The sequence below is a fragment of the Thunnus thynnus genome, chromosome 6 (assembly GCF_963924715.1).
Source record: "Thunnus thynnus chromosome 6, fThuThy2.1, whole genome shotgun sequence".
In the NCBI taxonomy this organism is placed as follows: domain Eukaryota; kingdom Metazoa; phylum Chordata; class Actinopteri; order Scombriformes; family Scombridae; genus Thunnus; species Thunnus thynnus.
The window spans coordinates 5,857,393-5,875,452 of record NC_089522.1 but is presented as its reverse complement, the minus strand read 5'-3'; the positions used below and the strand labels follow the sequence as shown (position 1 = coordinate 5,875,452).

Genomic DNA, 18,060 nt, shown 5'->3' with positions numbered 1-18,060 from the left:
GAGAAGTTGAGACAGAATCTCACTTCCTATTATACTGTGACAAATATAAAGATTTGAGAGAAGTTTTCTTTGAAAAAATAAATCACATATATCCTGAATTTACCCACCCAGGCGGTATTTGCCAAAAGAGTATACAATAATTACAGTAAAAACAAGTGTAGATGTTTTTCCCCATCAAGTCCACAGAAAGAGCAATTAATATCAATGTTAGTTCTTATTTTTGGCAAATAATGTTTGTTTGGGAATTTATGGAGAAGTTTAAAACATACAGTACATCACTAGGTTTGTTTTGTTCAAGTATTTTGAAGACAAGATCCAAACTTTTCCACTGAACATATGAGACAAACCCTCCCCAATAATGGACTATATATGGCATGATGACAATGTGTCTCTGAAAGACAGATCCAATGGCTTGGATAAAAAACTTTTTTTTTCTAATATGTTGTCATTGAAAGACGTGGTTCAGTGCTACCCTTGTATAATATCATCACACCTTTAGGAAAGGCATAGCAGCTTCTTTTGAAATGACAGGATTATTATAAACAGAAAAATATTCAGAATAACTCATTAGAAGACCTTCTGGATTAAATGATTGTTGTCCACTTTTTTTTTTGTTTTACCTATTTTGGAAAATATTGATTTGTTTTTGAATAGTATGTCAGGGTTAGATATGTTAGATATTTAGATAATGTAAACTTATTACTGTAGTCAACATTAGAATAAGAAATAAAAGAAAGAGAAAAGAATAAAAATATTCCAACAACATAAAAATACACTAAAACAGATAATATGCAGTATGATATATGTTTTTTAATAATTATTGTAAAAGATATTTACAATATGCTTCATAAAAAATGCCAATGAAAACTGGCAGAGGGTAGGGACAGGGACTCTCCCAGTTGTCACCCTACTCCACACCAGCAGAGGGAGGTAAAGTGTCACAAAGATCTTCCTTTAAACTTCCTGGTTTTACATGCTGTAGACTGTAGCCCTCCATGAGCTTTCTTGCATGCAAGCCCACAGGCCGTCAAGTTAATCAGTTGGTTTCAGTCAGGTCTGTGAAAAGAATTCATTGACTCAGCATATGAGCGAGGGAGACAGGAGGGATAAACAGAGAGAGCATGTGTATTTGGATGATGTCACATTGGCAGCAAATGACAAGTGGGCGGCCATCCAGATAGATCAGAAAGCACTGAACTATGACTGTGTAATACTGCACTGTGTTTGTTTGTATACTTGTAGATGGCGAGTGGACAGCTGTCGAGGGCGGAGGCATTGGTATGTTCAGACTGCAGGCATGCATGCCACGTGATGCTCTACTCTGACACGAAAACTCGGCTGTTTGGAAAAATCCCCATTAAACATATCATACTGGTGAGGAAAAGCATGTGTTTAGGTGTCTTGTAGGAGTGGTGTATGGATGGAAATAATTTAGACGGTTTCTTTCAATGTATCTTCATGTCTGCATAAAAAATGTGTAAGTGTGTGTGTGTGTGTGTGTGTGTGTGTGTGTGTGTGTGTGTGTGTGTGTGTGGATGCATCAATGTGTCAGTGTATAACAGCCTCTGTCACTTCCCACAGATGCAGATGCGCTTTGATGGTCTGCTGGGTTTCCCTGGCGGGTGAGTCTTTCCTGGTGCTGCTTTTGTTTTATCTTTTCATGTGCACAGGTACATGTAGACCAGATTTGTATGTCTCCTCTTTTTGTTTTTTGTTATTGTTTTTTTACAGATGAGCCCTGTCAAAAGATATAAACCTTTCCGGCACAGAGCAAACATTCACAGCCTGTCACTAAAATACTCATACCACAAGGATGAACTGTGAAAAATAAAATATGCATGATACAGTAGACTGTGCAAGGTGTCTTATCTTGCTTTTAAAAACCTGTTTCAAATAAACTGTAATTGTTAGACACATACAGTACTGCTTAATTAGTATTCAACTTAACATGAGTCACTTGTGCCTTTGTATCTGGGGTTTATAGTATTTGCTGCCAGAATTTCTAAGGCATCATTTGCCAACACAGCAAAATTATGTAACAAGGCAAGAAGAAAAATCTAAACAGGCATGATGACATATGCAAAACAAAGGAGGACTGCATTAGAAAATAGTGGAGTCACTTGTGCCTTTGTATCTGTGATTTACAGTAGTCGCTGCCAGAATTTCTAACTGTAGCAAAACTCTCATGATTTTATTCCAACAATGGAAATTTGTCTGCGACAGTCGTTTGAAAAGTTGTTTGGTGCAAGGCCGACATAAGGCATCATTTGCCACCACAGCAAAATTATGTAACAAGGCAAGAAGTCTGAAAAATCCTGATGACTTATGCAAATCAAAGGCAAACTGCATTAGAAAACAGTGGTCAGAACCAGCAGTGTGTCCCACTTCCATACTACAGATTAATACAATATGTACCATATACTAATTGTCTTTGCAGTTAGTATACAAAAATCTACATACATAACAATTTTACACTAACAGGAAATCATACCATATGTGCTCCAATGCATGTCAGTCAAACTGCAACTTTAGAATCCTACTGTCAATTGAACTTGAACAAAATGTTTAACATACAATAACTTTATTTTGTTTTCTGAATAAAAAATAAACAAAAGTATATTGTTCATCAACAATACACTAAAAATCATTTTAGTATGGTTACTGATTTTTTAGCCATGTTCGTGATGTAGTATTGTCAATCTATCTGTTGTTCAGCTCGCCATGTCCAGACTGAAATTTCAATGGATTGATTGCCATGAAATTTTGTGACTTTAAGTGAAATATCTTGACACCTAAGTGGATTTCCATGAAAAGTTGTACAGACATTTATCTTCCCCGCAGAATGAATTATAACTTTGGTTTGGTTTATGACCAAAGAGTAGTAATTAGCTAATGCTAGCATGCTAACATGCTAAATTAAGACAGTGAACAAACATGGTAACCTGCTGCTAGCACCTGCTGAACATCAGCATGTTAGCAGGTTAGCAGTGTCATTGTGAGCAGGTCAGCATGCTGACAGTAGCATTTAGCTCAAAGCTGTGCCTCACAGAGTAGCTAGCATACTAACCATAGAATTTGTTTCAGTATATGTTGGCACTGAATTAGCATGTTGTGTGGAATTGGGACACTGCAGCACTCACTAAATGATGTTTAACAGCACATTTGCTCACCAATATTGAAAACATTGCCTAAAAAATGAAAAATTCTAACCAGATAAAAAAGAGAAAGGTTAAGCAGTAGACAATAAAAGCCTACATTTGTAAGGTGTTTCTGCTATTTTGTCCATCCCCTCAGTCATATGACATGGGCTCAACTCTTGGATTAACAGATAGGTTCAACTGTCAGGTGCTCATATGAACATTCAAAGAGGTTTTCCTCACTGTAACAATTCCTCCTGTTCATGGCTTCAGCAAGCTGAGTTAGTCATATAAAGTGGATATCTGCCACATTTACAGTCTTTTTAGCATCAAATTTCCTCTTTGTGTTTCCTCAGACAGTGTTTCCCTGTTGAACTGCAGTGAAAGTATAGTAACAAAAAGAGGGACTTTGGCACTAAAAAGACTGTAATGTTGAAAGATATCTACTTGATTTCAATCGTTTGGACAGCTGAAGCTTCATATTAGCTTCAGATAAATTTTTAAATACATTTTTGCACAGAATGAGGCTAGTGGATTTTGTCCCCCATCACTTACATTGTAAGTGCACTATGAAGGGATTTTCTAATGCTCAGTATGAACAGGAGAAATGATTACAGCAAGAAAATCCATTTCAATGTTCATTTGGGGGCCTGACTGTTGTTTTAAGACAGACTTGAAAAATTGCGAACCTGTCCGTTAAATTGTATTTTCACTAATGCATTTCTAACAGATACTCCTGAGTAAAACTTGATCTGATAGTTTGGTTATTGTGAGCTATCTCAGAACATTTTCACGTGTCTCTAACTTGAGACTGAAGATCCAGTGGACTTGTGACTTTCTTGTGACTTGAGGCAGAAGCAGCCCGGGGCCACCTCAGCAAAGAACTGTTAGCCTTTGAAATCCAATGAGCTTTTCAATCAGCTTGATTTATTTACTCTTGCTCTGAGGAGTCACAGGAGAGCAATACAGCTGACATTGTTTATCTGATTTTGAACTTTGACCCCACCTCCCACACCTCAGGCTCGTTAACCTATCGGAGGAGACCCTGGAGGAAGGGCTTGGCAGGGAATTACTGGAGGAGCTGGGCGTGGCTCTTCCTATATCGGTAGAAGATCATGTGGACTCTTGCCATGCCCCTGCATCCTCCCCTTCCTCCTCCCGTCTTATCACTCACTTCTACGTGAAGAAGATGGAGGAGGAGCAGATTAGGGAGGTGGAGAGCGCGGCTGCATCCACAGCAACAGATCATGGACAGGAGGTAGTATGTATGTGTGTGTGTGTGTGTGTGTGTGTGTGTGTGTGTGTGTGTGTGTGTGTGTGTTTGATTGCAGACATTTACCTGATCTCATGCTCTGTTCCTCATCACCTGTCTCTCTTTTTCTGTCTCTTCAGGTTCTGGGAATGGTCAGAGTCCCACTCTACATCACAAAAGGTGGGGGAGGCCTCTCGTCTTTCCTGTCACACTCATTCATCGGCAACGCTCGCTCACAGCTGGTCGACGCTCTGCTGCGCTTCAACCTGGTCACCCCCAAGGAACTGCACAAAGCTCTCACACACTCTCTGAAGACAAATATGCACACCACAGAGGACCTGCAAGCAGCCCTCGCGCTGACAGAGGCGAAAAGGAAACGGTTTTGAAACACACCTGCACGTGCACAAGCACAACCTCTCAAGCACGCACAGAGATGCAGTTTATTGCCCATCAGCAACGTAACTTGTTCAACACAATCCTTCACTCACACATTTAATCCTACACACACGCACACACAGTTTGTTGCACTGATTCTGAGCTGGTGACTCATAAATAACTACTCTGCATCAAACAGTTTGGGGAAAACATCATCAACTGCTTTACTATTAATGGAAATAAAATCATTCACACTGTCAATCACATTCAAGCATGATATGTTTGTCATTTTACTCCTTTGACTCATCGGTGTGTTAACACCTTATTTTAAGTCCTCCTATTTAGCATTTATAGGCAGTATATAAACAGTTAATAAATGCTTTATAATGCACTATAATGCAGTTGCTAGCATATATAAGTTTTTCTTATATGTATATGTCAACAACTATAACTCCTCCCGCATAACTGGATCTGGTATATAAACAGATATACTGTATGACTAGATAATGAATGTAAACAGATAATGACTGACAATATAGTTAGTATAGTTTTAATATATCTTCATATGTCTTCAAATACTGTACTTTAATAAACACCTAAAATGTCCTTATATCTGCTCACAATTACATTGTAGTGTGTTATAAACCATTTGTCAAATGGTTATATACTGCTTATAAATGTGAAATAGGGGGACTTAAAGTAAAGTGTTACCGAAAAAGGAATTATATGATGTGAAAGCAATGTATTATGGAAATCAACAGTATTTAATCATACCTTTCTATATCTTAATGTTATAAAGATAGGACTTCAATGATTTTAACAGGAACTTGTGACACATACTGTATATCATCAGCATCTTTCAAGCTTTCAAGTATTCAAAGTAACAGACAAAAAAGGCACCATGTCACAATACAAAATGTGAACAGAAACACAGAGGATATCACGCAGGGCTGTACCTCCTTATAAGGTAAAGAAAAGGCTCCCTGTGGTATTCTATAACTGCCAGGATCAAAGGGGCATGACCAGCAGAAAAATACCCAGTTCTCAATCAGGTAGAATTCTTCATCTGTCTTTGTGCAGCTCAGATTTTCGGTGGCTTCGTTTATGAAGTTACAGCACATTGCTGGTGCAATCCAAGGATTAATTACATCCGTGACATACTATATAGCCTGCAGCTGAAGATTTGATTCTGTTTAAGTGTACCCTCGGTGCACATAACACGCCTGCACCAGATGTTAGTAACCTCATTCCCAGACAATATTGCTGGCAGTGAGCATGAACAGAGACATGGTGCTGCCCTAATCTTCATGATACTTACTGTACATTACCAAGTGTACAATGTATCCACTGCTTTTTGCAGGTGAACTTACATGCTGAATGTGTACCTATGTATTACTGTATAATGCAGAAGCACAGAGAATGCAACACTTCTTTATCTTAGATTAATTAATCATGCACCAGGTTTACTACTGTGATAAATCAAACTTGCATGTTTGATAAATTGAGTACAGAATGTCTACATAAAAAAAGGGATGAAGGATGATGAGAAGGATGCACTCAACTTTTATTAATCTTTAGAAAGCAAACAGATTTCATTATTGCATATAACAAGGACAGATATATCCATACATACAGATTGACTCATCTTTGAGCAGGTGTTAATAGAATTAGTGATGCTGGTAGCCTACAATTCATATGAAGGAGTGTGTGAAGTACAATGTAATCTGCTGTCGATAAGCCTATCGCTTGATCAGAGCGTGTTTTTCTGAGCTGTCGAGAGGAAAAATGCACCGCATCCGGCGCAACAGACAGGAAGCTTAGGAGACGGGTAGTACGAAACACTGTTGTCTGTGGTTGTTTTTATGCAAGTCTGTGGGTCTGTGTGTGTGTGTGTGTGTGTGTGTGTGTGTGTGTGTGTGTGTGTGTGTGTGTGTGTGTGTGTGTGTGCGTGCGTGTGTATGAGTGTGTGTGGCTGCTTGACAACATGCCTCCATGAAGCATCCATATGTGTGTGTGTGTGTGTCTTGTTGCATGAAGCATGAGAGTGTGTGAGGAGAAAGGATGCTGTCATGTGATGGTGTTGTACGGGTGAATAATACAAGGTCATCAGAAAAACATTTCGAGAGAGAAAGGGATGGAGGGAGGGCAGTGCAGGCGAGGGATGGAGGGAGAGAGAGCGGGAGCGAGGGATGCTGAGGGAGAAAGACGGTGTATTCATAGCAGCAGCGGTATTTATAGCAGCCCAGAGGAGAGGAGAGAGCGGGGCGTGGCTTGGGTTGTGACTTTCGCACTGCTTCACAAGGCAGAGAGGGAGGGAATGGGAGGAGAGAGGCAGCTCTGGTGCGAGTGAGAGAGAGAGCGGGGAGGCTATTTGGCATATTTGGCAGGAGAGGGAAGAAAGAAAAGAGGGAGGGAGGGCTGTTTTTGAGTGTGTGCCTGAGAAATGAGAGAGAGAGAGAGAGAGAGAGAGAGAGGGAGGGAGGAGGGTACTGAGCTGAGAGAAATCTGTCAGATTCAAACACACTGCTCTCTCTGTGTGTGTGTGAGTGTGTGAGTGTGTGAGTGTGTGTGTGATAGAGAGAACGAGGGATGAGAAGAGAAGAGGAGAGCTGAGGAACAGATAGAGATAGCAGAGGACCATAAAGTCAGGTATGTACGGCTGTCAAGCTTCTGTTGCTCATGAATCTAATAACAACCTGTGTGTACATATATATTTACAGTGTGTGTGTGTGTGTGTGTGTGTGTGTGTGTGTGTGCTTGTGTACATGCGTGACTAAAGTGCCCGTCTCTGTGTGTTTATATATAGTTTAGTGTTTTAAAGGGACACTGTATTCACTTGGGGTTTTATAAATGGACAAATGGATGTAGGCTACTTACTGTTAGGGGTATCAATTATGTAATATGTGTGCACCATTTTCAGTGTTGATGCTCTGTGTGTGTTGTGTGTGTGTTTACATGCTTGTGTAATTATGCTTAGGTGTTTGTGTGGCCATTGTGTGGAGCCCTGCTACAGTGTCTTGGCCATATGGGGTGATGTACAGCCATTGTAAATATAACTCAACACTCCTGTGCTGTCAGAACGGTAAAACCTTAATTCCCCTTCCTGCTTATCACCTACAATATATTGACAGCTGAATGGCATTCTGTTAGGATAGGATGAAGATGAGAAAAGACCAAAAAAAAAACCCAAAAAACAACAGGCATCTACTAAGTAGCGTTCCCTTTGTGCTATTGGTTTACAGTGTAACCAATAGTGTAGATTGTGATGGTAATGTAACAAAGCAGCACAAGCTAAGGAATTGTAACCTCAAATGCTCTTAAAGACAGGCGAATACGTATATATATATATATATATATATATATATATATATTATCTGATAAGTTGAAGTTTAGTTAAGCCTTGAAGGAGATCCAGAATCAGGTTTATTTTCTCAGACATACAGTATGATTGTGCTAAGATTATGACTATCCATTATGAATGCACATCGACTTTAACCATATCAATGTAGGTCACATGTTGAAATGCTGTAAAAAAAAAAATTAGCCTCAGAAAAGCAAGACCAGCTTGGTCTAAGATGCAAATCCCTGTTTACAGTATGTATTCTTCGAATCAGTGAGGACGGTATGACAAAATACATATTTCAAGTGATGATTCTTAATCTCTACTTTCATTTTCTAGCATTTGCACATGGTAATATTTCTCAAAGTAAAATATTAAATTGGAAAAAGATTCACTCAGACATCCTTTATTAAAACAGAGACTAAGATTAAAATTGGCAGGAGAACCAAAACTAAATGGACCCCTAATTAGCTCTGTCATAGAAAATTTCAACGAAATTGTCATTACAGAAGTAGAGGTTTCAGTAGAACTCGAGGAGCGGATATGGCCAGTCTGACAGCCTCTCGCCTCTCACACTGCCACACTGTCAGGGACTGTTTTCATTTCACTTTTTTATTCCCCTTTTTTTAAAAAAAAAAAAAAAAAAGTTTGCCCTCTCCTAGAACCTACAGGTATGCATTCTGCAAACATTACCTGTAAATGATCCATCTAACACATAAAAGTCGACCATGGCAGGACCTGAGAAATGTAGACAGCTGTGGAAATTTTTCTGTACCCTTTTACTTTGATTTGCAGGCCAGCCCGATGCAAAATTGCCCTCAGTGCCATTGCAATTAAGTACCATGCCAGAATCTGAAAGGCACTTTATACCGTGTATACTTACTAAGCTACAGTGCCCAAAGCTGTTAAATTCCACCCTTTTATTATAAACATGCACCCTTTTGCTACATGTAAAGTACTTAAGTCATTGATGGCCACGCTTCCTTTTATGTGATGCATTATATGCAGTTTCACCTTAAAACTAGTGTGTAATATATGTTTTGCCAGTGGTGAGAACCAGGATTAAGCTGCCACTGAAAACTTTCTGTGAGGTTTGCAGGTACAGGGTAACTCTCTACAGATGGTGCACGAGTAAAAGACCTGTGGTAGCATACGGTTTCCTGTTTGCTAAGGCAGCTGCAGCCCCATCAGCAGTTTAACAAGAGAGAGTCTGGCAAGAAGCAAACTTTGTCAGTAATATGGTGAATGTGGATTTTGCAACTTTGCGTAGCTAATCTTGCATCGCCCTAAATCTCATGACACGTTCTAAATGAAAGCTGGGGCCAGAGCCAGTATGAGGGCGCTCTACCTGTTGTAGTGCAGTTACATTGACTGTATGAGCTGCATTCAGATCTGCCTTGCAGTATGTAGCAGCCCATGAATGAGCTGACGTGTCTGTTAGCTTCCTGTGTTTCAAAGAACATCAGTGTTTTACGTTAGCATGCCTGTGGGAAATTACAGGTTCAGATTTTGATTGGTCATGTATTTTTCATCTTAAAGAGAATAGTTTTGATATTTTGGGAAATTGATTCACTTTCCTGCCAAGAGTTTGATGAGAAGATTGATACTGCTCTTCAACATGAGAGTTGTATCTGTCTTCTAATCTAACTCTCAGCGAAAAAGCAAATAAAATGTCAAACTATTCCTTTAATTAAGCAACCTGTAATTGGAGGAACTTGTACCATAATAGCCAGACACTGTATGCCTATCCATATAACGTAATTTAAAAAAGAAAATACATGACAGAGGCCAGCAGCTGTTGCTCCATAATGAATTGAAACACATTTAAATCACCTACTGAAACAGCTTCAGGTCATAATGAGGTCTGTAGAACAAAAGCTGCTGTAAGCTGTAAATTGACAGCAGGTCCTGTCTGTTGTTGATGACATTATTTAGATTTTTTTAAATTTGATTTTGCATTCAGCGTAAGGCCAAATAGAATCTTACAATAAAATCTAACTGTTATTTATCTCTCTGCTTCTTCTGGCAGTATAAATTGCTATGAACTCCATCTTCTCCCAATCATGTCTGTGTCTATGAAAGCCTCTCCAATCAGTCTGTCAGACGGATGAGTGTCACACCTGACTACCTGACTTGTGTTCACAGCAGTGAATGTACAGCTGTAGCACATCTGACAGTACAAATTAGCATAAGATCATGCTTGACACTGTCATGCATCCTTTTTAACATTTCTGTGCTTATCTGTGATCATACTGCACTGACACAGATGAATCTGGAGTGCCTGTGCACGCTGTTACTCTTTTCATATCCCAAAAGTCAACTTTTCAGGAAGTGAGATCATCTGGCTGCAGGTCCCGTTGACACCCATGTGTTTTGTTTTGGGGGGTTTTGGACATTTTACACAGCATTAGCAATGGTTTGGCTTTGCCCCAGGTTTGCAGGGATCAGGAATGATTTTCTACTCAGAGGAGACAACTGTTAAGAGATAATACAGCTGTAAGATTTTTTTTTCTGAAATGAGGACACATTTAAACATCACTGCAAGAAACATCACACAAGATAAAGTTCTGTACAGTAACAGAGTCAGCGTAGCACAGTGTGGTTGGCTCTCAGCGATGTCAGGAAATCCCCATACAGAATCGGCCATAACATCAAACACAATATCCTTCTTGTATCCTGTATTGCTTCTGCTGAGTGCTTCAATTTTTTTCCCCAGAAGAAATTAGCGGAAAATCCCCTCAGTAGCAATAAGGATCTATCTCAGTGTGCCACTTGTATCCTCTCTTGTCTTCAGTCTACTTTATATTCACCACGTGTACCGCATGACGTCCTTCTTTCAATGACCTTGACTTTAAGTATGAAACACTGTTCCCCAATAACCTCCGCCTCTCTGCCCTTTTTACCCTTTTTGCATTTGCCCACCTGAGTTTTTCCTGGGCTTTCGCTGAATCTCTCACAGCCCCTCCTCTCGCTTTCTCAGATCATTTACATTTGCTTTGTTCGGTGCAGATTAAGGTCACATGCTGATGATGGCCTCCGGAGCCTCCAAGGTCTCAGGGCCATCTCAACCCAACTCTCAGTAGCGGAAATCTCTCTCTATTTGTGCCCTGTACTTCTCCATTTAGTTTCTAGCTCTGTCTCTAACTGTCACTGCACCACATCCACTACACAGTTTTGGGTGAGGAAATGAAAGTAGAGGTCTAAGAGCACTTCATACATTCTGAGTGATAGTGTGAATATGCAATATATCAAAACATCTGAATAGATACAGTGCTTTTAAACAATGCACTGCTTTCAAACTTGCATTGACACGATTTTCTCATAGCACTGTGGGTTACAGGAGACCACATGAAACTAGAGCAGTGCTAGGCCGTTGGAGTGAGTGTGTTTTTCTGGTCAGAGTTTTGATTCAGTTACAGTTTTGGGTTTTAACCAAACCAAATAATTGCTTGAGACTGATTGAGGAAGAATGTTTCCAGTGGGCACTCATTGCAGATGAGCGGAAACCTGTTGAGAAATTGACACAGGATGTGGAAAGTGGAGTTGTCTCTGTGTGTTTCTTTGTGTGAAAGTGTAAAAACTCATCAGTAGAGTTTGTGCTGAACATCCTTGCAAACAGCTGTGTCTAATGCAATGTGAGCGTTTATTGTAGTCGTGTGCATGTAGACTAATTAGACAAACCTTCTGGATGTAGGACACATCTACTGTACCAGCAGTGCAGAAACTGATTGTCTTCCAAAGTAGGCTTTAGTCCTTTATAACACCCTCTTAATTGTATTTCAAGGCACAATGTCCTTTTAAAGGGGTACTCCAGTGATTTAGTATTGCATTTCAATTGATTTAGTATTGCACATGCAGAATGACATGATGGTCAGCGTCAGAGAACAGCAAGAACTCTCCAATCCGTTCCCAATCACAAATGGGGTGAAGCAAGGCTGTGTCCGAGCACCAACGCTCTTCAGCATGGTGTTTTCTGCCATGCTGCAAGACTCATTCCAGAACAACAAGACTAGGATTAGCTTCATCTACAGTTTTGACGGTGGGCTATTTAACATGAGAGGGCTATTTAACTGCGGAGGATGCAAGCCAAAACCAAAGTGGAGAAAGTCACTGTTCAAGATCTTTTGTTTGCTGATGACTCTGGCTACTTGCTCAAACTATAGGCCCATGTGGATCACTTCTCCTCAGCTTGCAACAACTTCGGCCTAAGAATCAGCACAAAAAAAGAGTGAATTTTTGTACCAACCTGCTACTGGGAAACCCTACACTCTAACCCTACACAAACCCTGCACATGCCCTGCACGAGACTGCTGAAACAAGTCTTTTTTGACGAGCTGAAAAATGGAAAGCAAGCACAAGGTGGCCACAAAAAGCACTACAACAATGCCCTGATAGCCTCCTTGAAGTACTAGATCCTACACTTCCAATAATGCAACTGATTGTGTCTTTACAAAGGCCCCTCCGACATGTCTTTAATCTGATACCTTCAGTTGGTAACGCATACTTTAAGGAGTTAAAGTTCCTTTCATTTTCTCCATAGACAGTTTTAAGTGACTCAACAGTTCTCTCTTGAATCATTGGTACAAAAGATTAACTGTGTTAGAAAGTATCTGGTTCATTGATAAAAAGTCGAAGGTAGCCTAACAGCCTGAGTGCATAAAAATGTAATGAGACGTTAACTATGACTCTCACAGTGCATTTTGGTGAGAAATTTCACTTAAAATTCTGTCACATGGGCTGCTAAAGGTGGGCGGAAGATATAGATTATGCTATTGAAAAAACTGAGGGGCGACTTTATCTGCTACATCTCAATGTCCAATTCACAAAAGATTTTTTTGGCTAATATCATGATGGCACAAAAATGCCCAGAAAGCTTTGTAGCTGAGTACAATTATTAGCCCAGGTTTGCATCTGAGTGAGTGAGCAGTTTCCAGTGTTTCAGGCTTTTCTCCACATTTCAGCACACAGATTGGTCCATAATGAAAACTGCAGAGAGCACAAAAGCCTCAAATTGCGTATCTTTAATTAGCAGAGATGCGCACACACAGAGCTCTCCAACATCACAAACCAACTTTCATGTATTTTGCTTCTTCTCTAGTATTTTGCATCTATAACATAATCTACTGAAATTTCAAATGTCAAAATACAGCTATTAATGTGACTCAGGCAGGTCTGAAACATGTTAGATTAATGTCTGAATCTTACTATAATGTCGTTAGGTGTCATTGAATGTATCTGGGATTTCGCAGAAATATCAGTACTGATGTTCTGTTTGTTGCCCACAGCTGGCTGTGTGTCACAGCTGGCTGCAGGATCATACAGCAGCTGAAACAATAAATGCGTCTCCAAACTGATAATGAGGCTGTGTGCATTTACACACGTGGCACAGGTCTGTGCCGTCACAGGCAAGTCGCTATCACGGCGACAACGTTGGTTAGGTAACGTAACCATGGCATAACCCCGGATTCACGGAGTATAGGTGTAGCTGTAGCCATCACTATTTCTGTGTGTTTTCAGTTCATGAAAGTTAATTCTAACGTTTTGGTCGCCTAAAAAAGTCTTGTTCATCGTTTGGTTGTACTAAAAGACACAGAAGAGGATTAGGGCTACGTGAAAAATGTATTTGAGTTCTGAGTTTAAAATTAGTATCAGTTCACATTAATTAAATTTGGGATTATGGGTAATTTTAGTTGAATTGAGCAACTGTGGTGTCTGCAATGACAAATCTTTTGGATTTGATTCAACTCTGATTAACCCCTTTTACTGTTTTTTTTGTTTGTTTGTTTTTTCTATAGCAATGGTGGCCAAGGCTGGATCCTGTAGTATTTAGACCTGCCTGCCCTAACAGACAAAACAATTTCTCAGAGACAAAGTTGAAATAGTGTCATAACATTATCCAGAAGCCTGCTGTGTTTGTTGAGTGACTTTGAGGGGATCATTAAAAGAAAATTTTGAAATGAGAATTCAGAATGGGGAAAAATTGAGTTAATCCAGTGATATTACTAGGGTTATTCTTTCAAACTTAAGAGACACATAAGACATTATACTGTTTTCCAAAACTGAGTAGTACTTCTCATAATGCGCAAACTAACTTTGATGTCAAATTGGTGGAGTTCCCCTTTAACATGATTAAACAACAAAGGTAACCCATGAAGCAACTGTGAGGAATTGTTAATATATCAGCAAACCACGAGTTGAGCACAAAACAGATGACAGGCCAGTTTCAGTATTTAAATATTTTACATCCTATTGTGACTATAGATTTCTCCACTCTGTTATATTTCTTTTGGAAATCCTATTAGGCTTTGTATGTGGACAAACAAATTTGTGAAAGCTTGTTCGTATGACCATTACCTTTATGGACATCCCCAACCCCCGACCTTGAGGCACTGAATGTCCTTCATTATTGCTGTTACTCATCACCTCTCATCTTCCCATCCCCCTTCCCTCATCTTTCCTCCCTCATATCCCCATCACTCTGCCCTCTTACTGTCCATTCTGCACTCTGCCCCCCATCACACTGTCCTTCCTATTAAATCTCTCGTCTCTGGTGTCACTGTCCCTTTCTCTCTTGTCGTCCTGGCCTCATTTGTCCCCTTCCTCTGGCTCTCTCATTTTCTCATTCTGGTCTTAATAAATCTCCCTCTCTTCCCCCTGTTGTCCTCTTCCATCCATCCACATCCTCTCCTCCTCTCCCCACTCTTACCATTATCCTCTCTTCTGCTGCTCAGGACAGTTCACCTATGGATCAGCGTTCATACCAGAAACCCAGGGGATTCCATGGACACAGCGACCCGACTGACTTCCCCGCCAAGCGCAGCCGATTGACAGTGATGCCGATGCACTACATGCAGCTGTAGATCAGCAAGGCCAAGGGGTCAGGGGTGAAAGGTCAAAGACTACAACGTGGGAGCAAGCACTGAGGTTGAAAGGTTTCACAAGAGGAGATTGTGAGGCTAAGAGAAGAATCAGGGTTCAGGAGGGAAGGTCTCTTTGACAGACGAGGGTCAGGGGGTCAAAGATGATGACATCACATGGAAAGCTGAGGAGGGAGAAGGGAAGTCTGGCCGAGTATGAATCACAGATGAAAGGTAAGTTGCTCTGTGCGTATGTGTGTACGTTAAGTGCTTGTCTCTGTGTACGTCTGTGCCCTTTATCGCATCTCTGTTTGCGCATGTGCACTTACCTGCATGCATGAATGCATGTAAATCAGCACATTCATGCATAAACATGTGCAGTTGTTCCACACAGTCATCCAGCTATAGACTCTCTCTCTAAATATATTTGTGCACGTGTATGTACTCAAACATGCCTGTGTTGTCAGAAACTGATCAAATCTCCCTTGTTTGATGACAAGCCATGCAAAGAGTTTCTTAAATCCTCTCAACCTGTAAAGGTGCAACGATTCCTTTAATCGAAGTAACCATGAACATGACCAATATTGGCGTTAACAAGATTTTCACATGACAACAGCAGTGTGTGTGTGTGTGTGTGTGTGTGTGTGTGTTATGTGCTGTGTTTTGGAGGGTGCATGCTGTGGCTGACTAGCTCTGTACTGTACTACAAGGGTGTATTTATAGGAGTATTAGTGATGCTGTCTCCTCACATTCAGTCAGCCCTGGGCTGTGTACTCACACAGAGACACAGAATAAGAGTAAAGAGGGAGCGGGCAGTGGGGGCTGGGGGGTGCTGAGAACGGGTAAGAAAAGAGGAGCAAGAGAGAGAGGTGAGAGAGCAAAGTGAAGGCAGTTTTATTTGAGAGAATGATGTATTTATCAGACTTTTCAAACCAGTGTGCAACGCTAGGCTACACATGCTCCTTTCTAAGCTTGGCATGCAAACTTATGTGTATAAGGTTATCTTAGGTTATTATAAGCCTAGCTGTGTGTAAAAATCTGCTGTCAAGTTACTTTGTAAAACAAAGGCAATCACACCCACAAATAGACACAAATGATTAAATCTTGTCCCATAGCGGAAAGACTTTAATTATCATTGATTATAAAGTGATTTGTTTAACTGCGTAGATATGGAGATTATTCAGGTGAAATGTGTGATTGGAAAAGACATTATTATATATTTTCTGATTTGATAATTTCAGGAAGAGAAGAGAAGAGAAGAGAAGACTTTATGGAACCCTGAGGAGAAATTCACATAAAAAATAAACAAAATAAAAATGAAACAAGAGATTATGGTAATTAGAGAGCTTATATTAGAAAGGCTATATACAATATATACATTACAATACCTTAGATCATGTAAGAGAATTGTGCAAATATTTGTACAAAAGAAGACCAAACGGGCAACTCCAGCAACCCTCATGTGTGAGCAATATGTAGTATAAATAGTTATATGTATGAATAAGTACAATACACCATATAATAAAGTATATAATATTAAAAATATGCCCAGTATTATGTAATGTACACACACACTATACAATAATAATAAAATACTATGACGTGTGTATATAATAATATAATAGAAATCAAAAGAATACTATGATATAGAATATAACGATATAAAAGAACAATAATAACAATATAGTAGTCATGTAGTATTATTATATAGTGAAATAAGTAAAATAATGCAATGTAAAACAGCATGAGATATGTCACTGTGTACCCATAGTAATAATATTATCGGGGACAAGCTGAAGGTGTATGATTTATAAACTGATTGTGTTTGCATGTATTATCTCCAAATGCACAAGTGCACATGATTAATTTCATCTGTATACTGTTTACAGATACTGTGTGTGTGTGTGTTTGTGTTTGTGTGTGTGTATGCTTATGTAAGCAGGAGCAGGCATGATCTACATGTATCATTATGATGTTTGTTCATGACCGTGTGGATAATCATGTGATCGTGATCATATGATCACTGTGTTCATCCATGTAGCATGTGCATGTGTGTTCTTGTGTCACTGTGTGTGTGTGTGTGTGTGTCTAGTATTATAGACATGTATTTGCTTAAATGACTGTGATGTCTGTATTTGTGTACCCCAGACCTGCGGGCCCAGCTGACAGACCAGATAAAGATTTTAGATTCTCAGGTGGAGGTGAAACAGCAGCAGCTCTCAGACCTCTCTGAGTTTCTCCGCCGCCGAGGCGACATTGAGGCGGAATATGCTCGTGCTCTCGACAAACTCACAGAGAGGTTCACCCACAAGACTAAAAAGTAAGTGTGGGTCTTTTCTCTTTCTCTGGTGTTTCGCAGGTGTTTCATCATGGCATATCTCAGTGATGATGTGTGTTTTTTTTCAGGAAGGAGCAGTGGGGTCAGTCTGTGTCTCAGGTCTGGTCCGTTTTACTGACTCAGACTCGTCTGGAGAGTCGGGAACATGCAGCGCTAGGTGACACCTGCTGCAACACACTCACACAGCGACTGGTGCACAGTACGGAGGATACACACCGCTTGCACAAACGGGTGAGTTGGAGAGGGTGGCTGTCATTTTCAGAAACAGACACATTGGACACATACAAGGCTTACACATATACACACCGCCACAGGAACAGTTCCAGTAGTAGCCATCATACACGTCTCCCCTCCCCAATGTATAAATAATCCATCTTAAAGCAAAACTTCTTGTTTTTGCATTTTGAGGCTAATGTTGTAGGAGGTTATCCTCCTATCAGCTATTTATAGCTATATAACATTTTGCTAAGAAAAATAAATGCTGAAATATGTGGCAAAACTTCTAGATGCTGTTTGTTTGTTTGTTTGTTTTAAGCAGTATATTATCTGACTTTGAAAGTGAAAACGTAGGTATGTTGGAAAACTAACCATTGTAAATAGCATAGGCATTTTGCAGAGTTACAGTAAGTCAAGGTTTGACCAAACTTTGACCTACAGCACTATATTACTAGCAACTGTATGTACTTGTAATATAGTTGTGCAGCTTTGAGTTGCTATGTTCTAGATATCTCTACAACAAAACCTGGTGAGTAAAAGATTAT

General features: G+C 39.9%; 2 protein-coding genes across 4 annotated transcripts in view; both read left to right on the top strand.

The window, feature by feature from the left end:
- Positions 1-940: 940 nt before the first annotated feature.
- On the top strand, positions 941-5,030 carry zgc:103759 (U8 snoRNA-decapping enzyme). 2 transcript variants are annotated; one of them, XM_067591403.1, is made up of 5 exons: positions 941-1,054; positions 1,243-1,374; positions 1,582-1,622; positions 4,158-4,395; positions 4,530-5,030. In XM_067591403.1, the coding sequence occupies exons 2-5, from the start codon at positions 1,243-1,245 to the stop codon at positions 4,773-4,775; spliced, it is 657 nt and encodes a 218-aa protein (XP_067447504.1). In that variant the 5' UTR covers positions 941-1,054; the 3' UTR covers positions 4,776-5,030. The 2 variants fall into 2 exon arrangements, with proteins under 2 accessions (XP_067447504.1, XP_067447505.1); XM_067591404.1 differs by lacking the exon at positions 941-1,054 and adding an exon at positions 1,062-1,161.
- Positions 5,031-5,147: 117 nt separating this feature from the next.
- arhgap4b (Rho GTPase activating protein 4b) overlaps positions 5,148-18,060 on the top strand; it is a 33,571-nt gene continuing 20,658 nt past the window's right edge. For both annotated transcript variants that reach the window (XM_067591402.1, XM_067591401.1), the window contains exons 1-4: positions 5,148-7,413; positions 14,836-15,195; positions 17,110-17,281; positions 17,368-17,530. In XM_067591402.1, the coding sequence (XP_067447503.1) occupies positions 15,126-15,195; positions 17,110-17,281; positions 17,368-17,530 (405 nt within the window). In that variant the 5' untranslated portion in view covers positions 5,148-7,413; positions 14,836-15,125. The remainder of the gene's footprint in view (positions 7,414-14,835; positions 15,196-17,109; positions 17,282-17,367; positions 17,531-18,060) is intronic.